Source organism: Crotalus tigris, unplaced genomic scaffold, assembly GCF_016545835.1.
Source record: "Crotalus tigris isolate CLP2741 ecotype Arizona unplaced genomic scaffold, ASM1654583v1 scf7180000019553.37968852642:3898890, whole genome shotgun sequence".
NCBI lineage: Eukaryota > Metazoa > Chordata > Lepidosauria > Squamata > Viperidae > Crotalus > Crotalus tigris.
Genome location: NW_024097591.1, coordinates 2,408,894 through 2,418,832, shown reverse-complemented (window position 1 = coordinate 2,418,832; position 9,939 = coordinate 2,408,894). Strand labels below are relative to the sequence as shown.

The following is a 9,939-nucleotide window of genomic DNA, read 5'->3' as shown; positions in this document are numbered from 1 at the left end:
CGTGTCCACGTTCCACCCTGGCGCTTTATGTCGTCGGTCGGCTCCGCCTTTAAAACACGGAGGCGGTTCCTCGCGTTTGCGCCTGCGCATTTTTATTATTTTTAATTCCTGAATTTGACTTGAAGGGCTGATCGGATTTCTTGGGGATTGATCGGATTTGCCCAGAAAGGGCGACGAGGCGTTTTGTGAAACGAGATCGGCCATCTCTTGAGCTGCAATATTGCAGACGACAGAGAGAGGGCAGCTGGGCGTTTGCTGCCACCTAGAGGTGGTGCCAAGACTTGCAATGCAAAAAAAAAAAAAACTTCAATGCAATATCTGGGCAGTCTAGAAATTGTGGTCTTGATGGACCCCAAATTTGAAGGGGTGGATTAATTTCTACCCTTTATGGCATAATGGCAGCCTTTGGTAGCCTCTGGGTTGTCTCAACATGTTGACTCCCAAAACTTGGGTTAATAAAACAGTCAACGCGTTGGGCTGAACCACCAACGTACCTGGACTTGACTGGAGTTCCTGTGTGGGTGGTGTGAATTTAACAAGAGAGTCTGCTTGTTGACTTAAAAAATATCACCCCTGACTTAACAATTGTTTCCAGAAAGATCATAAAATGGGACAAAGATCACTTAACAAACATCTCACTTAGGAACAAGAGATTGGGGATTCAATTTTGGTCATTTAAGTCAAGGATTACCTGTACTGAACACACACCCCACGCCCCCACCAGTGAAAATCCTAGTAAAAAAAATAAAGGGACAAAGGGAATGTTTGTGTTTATTATTTCCAAAAAAAAAAAAAAAGACAATAAAAGACCAAAGCTTTTTTTTTTAGTATCAAAACACTTGATATAATTTCCAAATTTCTGCCCCCCCCCTTCAAATACACACACTGGCTCTGAAAAGCCACGGCAGCGTAGTGTTCCTCGTATGATACCCAAAAGGCCTGTACAAAGATGCATTTAAAAAAAATTAACACAGCCTTTAGGGGATCAATTTTCAAGAGTATCGAGCTGTCCCGTACATCCAGTTTCTCTTTTAAGACAGAACAATCAGCTCCTGGCTTAGAAACAGGAGGGAGGGGAAACCCCCCACACACATTCAGGAGCACCCAAAAAAGTTAAAGCCCCCCCCCCAAATACCCCTATGCACAGAACACCAAGCACCAAGAAACTTAAACCTAATTGGGAAGAAAACGTGGGTTATTCAGATATAGTGTTTTCCCCAAAGTGTGAGAAATTAAGTGCAGAAAGGAAAGCAAAGGAGCTTCAGAACGATTTACATGGGTTTAAAGAAAAGGAAACTTAAAAAAAAAAATACACGCTTCCCGATTATGCTTATTTTTTAAAAAAAACATCATTCTTTTCCCCCCAGCTGGAAAAAAGTTATAAAAGGGTTAAGACAGCACCTCAGCCCGACTTATTCCTAAAAAAAAAAAAAAAAAAAAAAAAAGGCCAAACCTAAATATTCAAAAACTGGAAGGGAGAGAAGGAAGGATTGACTGCTCCTTGCGGAGGTTAACCCCTCTCTGCTAGCGGACGCTACAAAGCTTGGCTGGTTCTTCGGACCAACGATAGGACTTGCGGTTATTCTATGGATCCATTTTGCGATTACTCGACCGACGATCGAATTGGCCCCATCCGATTCAGAGGCAAACAAACAAGCACATCAATCAAGCTGCAGGCTTTCAAAGCTGAGCACTGGGGGAGCCTTCACAACACACGCGCGCGCGGCAAGGGAAGGCTGGTTAAACCGAAATGCACATCACACATAATCTCGCGGTTTAAAAAAGGTGCATTTCAATCAGTCGCTCGCTCCCTTGAAATCTTTCCATGGAGGGGTTCCTATTTTTTTTTTTCCTTCTGGCTGGAAATTTGGGAATTGTCTAGTGGACAAGGAAGAAAATAAAAATAAAAGCAGGGCAGAGTTTTTTGTAAACTACATTGGCCCCAAACATCAGGAATGTAATTTATGACTTTTCCCCTCAAAAGGGTTTAGAGGTCAATTTTGTGGTTCTTTTTTCCCCTCCTTAAAAAAAAAAAAGAAAAGAGGAGAACTGCTGCTCAGGAGGGCCGTGGGGTGGAGAAAAGGAATGGGGAGGGGGCTGCCGAGGGTCTTTTACATGTCGTTCAGATCGAGCAGGGTCTGGTCCAACATCCGCTGCGTGCACAGATGCTCCTCTTTGGTGCATTTCAGCTTATCTGGAAGGAAGAACGGAAAATGTTAGTTGTGCTTAAGGGGGAAGGAGCTTCGTTTTCTCTGGATTTCTCCCCCCCCAAAAATAGGGGCACCCCTGGCAATGCAAAGCTTCAATTGGCGAGGGTCGTGCTTCTGCCCCCCTGCTCCATGAATAAGATTTTCTCTTATTCATTTATAACCCCATGCGGTCGTCGGTTGCCGATCTGTTTTGCCCAAAGATAAGCAGAGCAATGTGTGGTGTGCGCTGGAAAAACATCCCCGCAAAACTCAACCCGCATAAGCTTCCTCTGCCCATTTCTGCAGCGGGAAATGGCTCGGTTGCTTGTGACAAAGACTTGGAACCATCTTTACCAATAAAGGAGAGTATTTGTCGCTCGAGGGAGAAACAAAGGGTCCTTGGGGGTCTCCGAGCCGGGTGGCTTTCTTGCAGACGTTTCACGACCCAACTAGGTAACCTCATCAGTGCTAAAAGGAGCATTTGCAGCAAACCCCACTAGGATGATGATGATGATGGATGATCCTCCCTAGTTTGGGTCATAAAACCACCTGGCTCAGACAGCACCAAGGACTCCCTCATTTCAATTTTTCTTGGCAATGTTGAAAGCTCAGTTATTGGTTTCAAGGCCAGGTTCCTCCAGAAACCCTGTTCCAAATCTGGGACCACAAGTGAACAATTTCTGGGTTCGGGTGATGCACACAGCCCGCACGTGGCTCTGGTGACAAAACACAGGTGTTTTAGCTTGCACTTTTGTGGAAGAGGTGTGCATGCCCTCTTAAATCCCCGCCACGCATAGCTTTCGTGAACGTTTGGGCAAAGGGAGTTTTGAGTAATAATAATAATAATAATAATAATAATAATAATAATAATAATAATAATAATGATAAAGCAGCAGAGAATCTGGTGCTTAGGATAACATGCAGGGACAAAGGATCCTACCTCCTGGCCTTTTAAAAACTAATCCTCGTAAATTATAATAAAATCATCCGTGTCTTCCTTGGGGAAGCAAACTGAGGTTCATACACACCCACAAGAACACCCACATCAGGCAGGGCACCTTGACAGCCTGGCCAGATCATGGTTTGTTCATTTAAATTCCTATTTGGGGGCGGGGGCACCTCGATCCTGCAAAATAGCTGAGCCAAGAAAGCGTGAACGATTTCAAATTCTCCCCAAAAGTCTGTCTGACAAGGATTAGAACTCAGACCTTCCATTTCTGGGGCCAAAGTCTTCCCCGGTGACCCTCCGAGACCAAAGCCGAAAGCCTGCCGTGTGCAAAGCAGAAATTGCTAGGAATTTGGGGAAGAAATAGGGCTCCCCCAGAATTTCCAACTCCGTAGCAAGCAGGAAGGAAAATACCATTCAGAATCCAGTCCAGGCCAAACAACGAAACAGCCAGAAGTGAAAACAGCCTTTTATTAAAGCAATAAAGGAATTTTTTTTTTCCAGTGCAAAAAAAAATAAAATAAACCATGCTTCCTATACAACTAGTTGCCTCTAACCGTTTCCAGCTTCCGTTATCACCCACCGGACGTAACTCCTGTAGCCACGGATCATCCTTGCCTGTCCGCTGAACCGATGCCAGGGGGGGTTGAGATACCTACCCTCCTACCAAATCCAGGATTTTTTTGTTTCTGTTTTTCCTGCCTGTTGGGCACTGGCTTTCAGTTTAGACAGGGTTTTGCCATCCAAGAAATAAAGAGACGACCCCAGGCATATAACAAGTGGGCCAGTGGTTTTTTTATTGAAAGACAGGAAAGAAAAGTTGGAAGGAAAAACCGCGTGAACAAGCCGATCCATGCAAACGGAGCTTTACGGACAAAGCGAAAAATGCGGAAGGGCTTATGAAGTGGGCGAGTGGGGAATTTGAAGGCAGCCACAGAGGGAGGTGAAAAAAGGCCTGCATTAGCAAGCTCTGCACCCCAGGAAGGAAATATTTCTCGAACACACAACTCTTAATTCCAGGCATTGGGTCTCTTTAAGAGCCAACGGGCTGCGATTAGTGTAATTTTTCAGCTCAGAAAAAAATGTGCCGATAAAGAGTGGAAACTTCCAGGGTTCTCGAGCATTTAATCGCCCTAAGTGGGGAAAAAACGGGGTGCTCGGCCTTCAGAGGTAGGTCTCCCCCACCCCCTTTTAGCTTGCAGCCACCCAGGAATTTGGGTTCAAAAAGAAAAAAAATTAAATCGGTGGACCCGTGTTTTTTGTTTATTTTTTCAATCGCTCAGATCATGCAAGGTTAACTTCAGCTCACTAGCTAGCATCCGGTTTTTCTCAAGCTGGCTGAAGAGCCGGTCTGGGGTGGTGGTAGAAGGTGCCCCCCCCCCCCGAAAGGAAGAAAGCGATGGGGGAAGAGGGGAAGAGAACGAGGAGAGAGAAAGAGGGAGGGAAAAGAAAGAAAAAGGGAAGGTTAGTAGCCCCAGAGAGAAGCCCCTCCTCCCCACCGACAGGTTCCAACTGCAAATAAATCAGGATTCGGACTCTCAAGGGGCAGCTGGAGAGAACCAGGAAATAAATATATTTATATTTATAAATATATTTATATCTTTGGTTATTCGGGTTTTCTCCCGCGTAAAACTGGAAGTGTCTTGGCGATGTTTTGACAAAGTCCCATTTGTCATCTTCAGGCTGGTGCTTTTGGCTTTCCTATATACATATAGGAAAGGCGGAAATCCAAAAGAGAACCGTTTTGTAGATAAATGGAAAAGCGGATGTGGCACCTGTTCACATGATTTAAGGCCTGAGGATTAGCCAGGACAGGCTGCCAGCGGAGGAAGAAATGCAGCTGCTAATAGACATCAGGAGATACCCTGGTTTGAGGTCAAATGCTTTGGTTATGGGTTCCATGCCAATTCAGAGCTTGCAAAGCCAATTCGGAGTTTACAAACCAATTTGGAGTTTGAAAGCCAATTCGGAGCTTCAAAGCCAATTTGGAGCTTCAAAGTCAATTTTCCAATTTTCCTCCAAAGACAATGTCCATTTTCCTCTCCGAGTTCATGGTGACCTAACCCTAACCCTATAGGTTTTCCTGCCTGAGCAAAGGGTTGGACTAGATGGTCTCCAAAGGTCCCTTCCAACTTTATTATTATTGCTTAATAACCGTGTGACCAGCTTAACAACTGTGGAAAGAAAGGCCATAAAATGGGGCAAAATTCACTTAACAACGGTCTGGCTCAGCCATGGAAATTTGGGGGGCTCAGTTGTGTGTCGTAAGTTGAGGACTGTCTGTTATCGTTGAACGGGACCCCCAAAGAGGGGTCCCCTTTTATGTTGGGGTCCCCGTCTTACAGATCAGATTCCCCCACTCCCCAAAAGTTGGACAGTCCTGATCTTGAGGTCCTTCTCTAAGCATTAAAAACCCAATTTTTTAATTCCAACGGGTTGAAAGTAGTTCTGTTGTAACTCGAAACCGTCATAAATTAAGGACTCCCTGTAAATCCAGAGCAACTGTCTCCATCCCAACCCCACAGTCCTAAGAAGTGAAGGTCTGGGGGATTCCGAAGAACAAATGATACACAAGCCAACATTAGTGCATTTTGCTTATTTTTCCAGAAACGGTCGTACAAGGGGAAAACCATGTTGTGTCCCAGGCAGTGCGCAGCTGCAACACTTCCGTTGCCGTGCCCCAATCCGGCGGCGCTCGTCTCCTCCTGCTGTAAGCTACTGAGCAGAGGTGGGGGACTCTCTGCAGAGAAGAACACACACACACACACACCCCATAAAGCCACCCAAGGAAAGTCCACAGATCACAAAGGTGGTTGTGTTTCGGAAGAGGTGTGCAAGACCAGACAGCTGTCTCTGCTGGAGAGTGGACATTCGTGCAAAGGATGAGGCTTCTCGCCCACTCCCTCCCCGGCATGGGGTGCACCTGAGATGTGGGGCATGTGGGGGGGGGGAGAGGATGGAAAGAAGGATTAGAGGAGGCAGGAAGGATGGATTAGAGGGGGAAGGAAGGAAGGAAGGAAGGAAGGAAGGAAGGAAGGAAGGAAGGAAGGAAGGAAGGAAGGAAGGAAGGAAGGAAGGGAGATGAGAATCCAGGTGTACATTTTTTTATAAAAGGGCGACTTCGAAAGCTGCAGGTCGAGCTGCTAAGCGGAGCTTTGGAATCACCGGTTTTATCTATGTGCAAGAGAGAGAAGGAAGATTTAGGTTTGGATGGGAAAGCGGGGGGAGGGAATTAGGGCAGCAAGCAAGTGACGAGGTAAACGAGAAAAAGGACACAACCCTCGTGCTGCGGCAACGACGGGTGCGGTTAAGAGAAGCGAAGAAAGGAGCCCGATTCACACAACCATGCCAACACTCGGTGGAAACGTCAAGATTGTTGAGCAAGGTTTTGCCCGACGCCAAAGAGGTCTGAAAACAGTTAGACGCGAGCAAGCCGCACTTGGCCAAGAACACCCCAGCACCACAGCTTTGACAAAGTGACAACTCCCCACTGGAGCAAGGGGATGTCCTGAGAAGAGAACCTCACTCTCTCTCTTCTCCAACCCGAGATACTCCCTCATGCATTTCCAATACAGGCAGTCCTCGACGTACAGCCAAAACTGAGCCCAAATTTTCTGTCGTTAAACAAGACACTTGTTAGGCCAGCTCTGCCCCATTTTACGACTTTCCCTGCCACGGTTGCTAAGGGAATCACTGTAGTTGTTCAAGTTAGCAACACGGTTGTTAAGCGAATCTGGCTTCCCCATCGATGTGGCTGGTCAGGAGATCACCAAAGTGGACCACGTGATCCCGGGATGCTGCGGCCTTCTGACCAGCCAAGTCAGTGGGGAAACCAGATTCACTTAACAACCGGGTGGCTAATTTAACAACTGCAGCGATTCAGTCAAAACAATCATGGCAAGGAAGGTCGTAAAATGGGACAAAGAAATTAACCAATTCCTCACTTGGCAACATAAACGTGGGGCTCATTGTGGACGTAAGTCAAGGATGACCCAGTTAGTGGTCAGGTGTTACCAAATGCTGGCGTGTCGCCCCCCCCCCAAAGTTGTGTGTCTCCTTTGACATGCACATCCTAAGTTTGTCGTAGAATGACATCCAAATCAGAGTCCCGATTCCTCTTCGGTTGCTTCGTGGCACCATGCTTCAACCAATGGCAGCGCGGAGCTAGTAAACGACCCACAGGCGTGCGGCTCTTATAATAAGAGGTTAATATCCCCCCCAAAGCTGAGACTGAGGGTTGAAGGACAGTCATGCGCCCCCAAATAATAGGGGTGTCTCCTTCAATGGCCCCTGGAATCGTGCACGGGACTGCAAGTTAGAGAGCAGAGGTCACTCAAGGCACCCCAACCCTAAACCTTGCACAGCTTTGGAGATGTTCTGCTCTTCCCACACCCCAGCACACACAGCATGCCCAACAAAAGGCCAACACACAAGCCCCCCCCCCCTCCAGCTCACTGCACACGTCGATATTTACATGGAAGTCATATCATTGAGGGCATGGTCCAGTTCCTCGCTTATGGCTTTGTATTTCAATTTCTGAGAATAGAGTTCATCTAAAAAAATTGGGGGCGGGGGGGGAAGATCATTACAAGAGGGAACAGAGGGGGCCTCAGGAGGGTCAAGGTCAAACGGAGTTGGTTTCCTTGAGACAAGCTAGAAGGGTTACCCCGATCCAAACATTCAAGAAACTGCAACGATCCTACTACCATTTTCTAGGGTTTGAGAAGGGGGGGGGAGAGAAACTTCATAGATTTGTTTAAAACTTGCTGTTTATGTGTACATTGCGAGCTTTTGCACCAGAGACAAATTCCTTGTCTGTCCAATCACACTTGGCCTACTCTACTCTACTCTACTCTACCGTACTCCACTCTCCATTCCATATTCTATTCTATTCTATTCTATTCTATTCTATTCTATTCTATTCTATAGTCTATTCTATTCTATTCTATAGTCTATTCTATTCCATTCCATATTCCATTCTATTCTATTCTATTCTATTCTATTCTATTCCATAGTCTATTCCATTCCATATTCCATTCCATTCCATATTCTATTCTATTCTATTCTATTCTATTCTATTCTATTCTATTCTATTCTATTCTATTCTTCCATTCCATTCCATCATCTCTACTCTACTCTACTTAGCTAAGGCTGCAACGAATATTAAAAAAAAAACTACTTTATCTCCATGATATGGGACCCACCCATGTCCAGAAAGAAAGAAAATAAAAAATAAGAACTAAAACCAAGTTGTCACCTCCCCAGTTATTTTGTGCTGGCAACACACAGCAAAGGGAAACTGAGTTTTTTTTTTCTTTTCCAGATTGTGCCCTGCCCCACTTCATTTGAATTTCGTAGGGAAACAATGCCGCTCTGTTTGGGCCCAGAACAACTTCAGGCCTCAAGAGATGAGCTCTTTGTAACTCTCTTGACCATTTTACATATAAAAATATATGTGTGAGAACAGAAGCTGGGACCCGCTGCTTCCCAGAGCCTGAAATTTTGCAAAGTACGATGGGTGTCGGATATTTGCATATTCTTCCTTTATGAAAAAAAAATTAGCTCTCCCTCTAAGGCACCAAGGCGTGGTTGACACGAAATCTCTCGAGAGAAACAAAGAGATCACGTGTGTGCTAAACTAAAAATATCCAGACTGCGGGAATCTAATCTTGAGTCCCTTTCAATAAATCTGGTTAAAGAAGACTGCGGGAATCTTGCTTGACCGTAAACAGCGGGCTGTAAACATCTGGCTGTCTAGCATCTGGATCCAACCATGGAGCTCACGTAAAGTTTTGCCTGTGGTGTGCACACTGTCTGGATCAGAAGTGAGAAGGCTATTATTAATCTCCAGATGTTGTGATATCATATATGTGATGTTATATGGTATTTCCGGCAGCTTAAGGCGCCCCGGTGATAGATATTAAATGTTGAGGCTTGAGAAGATCTGGAGGACCACCTGTTCTTCACCCTTATTCTGAATTCTGGGGGTAACCTGAATTTCACAAAGCCCCATGCCTTAATTGTCTCAAAGCTGCTTTTTCAAAAGGCCAACTGGATTTTGTTTCTCCTTGAAGAGGTTTCACTCTTCCTTCAGGAAGCTTCTTCAGTTCTGATTGAATGAAGGATGGATTTATATTCCTTGCAGTTATCTGGTCGTTAGGACTCCCTCTGAGAGTCATTGAGGCCACTTGGAGGTTTATCTGTGGTCTCCAAACGGCCTCCACGACTCTCGGAGGGAGTCCTAACAACCAGAGGGCTCCTAAAAAATACAAATCTTTCCATCCTCCACTCTTCGGTCAGAACTGAAGAAGCTCCTTGGATGAGAAGCGAAACTTCTTCATGGAAAAACAGCTGACTTTTCAAAAAAAAAAGCACCTTTGGGACAAAACCACGACCTTGGATGACCGAGCATCTCCATGGACACCATGTCAGAATTACTTACCTTCCAGATCATCAATGGTCTTCTCCAGTTTGGCTACTGATCTCTCTGCAAACTCAGCCCGGGTCTCGGCCTGTGGAAGGTAGGAGAATGCTATTTAGTTGTGGAAGGTGACCAGGTTCTTGGTTGAATTATGGGACGGTTTCAAACCAGTAGGTAGAAAAGTGATTACAGGATCCAAACAGAATAACAGAGTTGTGAAGGGACCTTGAAGGTCTTCTAGTCCAACCCCCTGCTCCAGCAGGAAACCCTAGAGCAGTGTTGGCTGTGGAATTCTGGGAGTTGAAGTCCACATGCCTTAAAATTGTCAAGGTTGAGAAACACTGCCCTAGAGCATTCTTAAAAACCTCCAGGGATGGAGCACC

General features: G+C 45.6%; 1 protein-coding gene across 15 annotated transcripts in view; it reads right to left on the bottom strand.

The window, feature by feature from the left end:
- Positions 1 to 753: 753 nt before the first annotated feature.
- The window catches only part of TPM3 (tropomyosin 3), a 28,729-nt gene continuing 19,543 nt past the window's right edge, over positions 754 to 9,939 (bottom strand). For 4 of the 15 annotated variants that reach the window (XM_039363569.1, XM_039363568.1, XM_039363576.1 and 1 more), the window contains 2 exons: positions 9,578 to 9,647; positions 3,593 to 4,486 (listed from right to left, as the gene is read on the bottom strand). In XM_039363569.1, the coding sequence (XP_039219503.1) occupies positions 4,407 to 4,486; positions 9,578 to 9,647 (150 nt within the window). In that variant the 3' untranslated portion in view covers positions 3,593 to 4,406. Of the gene's footprint in view, positions 2,195 to 3,592; positions 4,487 to 5,716; positions 6,310 to 7,605; positions 7,689 to 9,577; positions 9,648 to 9,939 lie in introns of those variants that run through there. The other 11 variants (XM_039363566.1, XM_039363563.1, XM_039363572.1 and 8 more) reach the window with 5 other exon arrangements.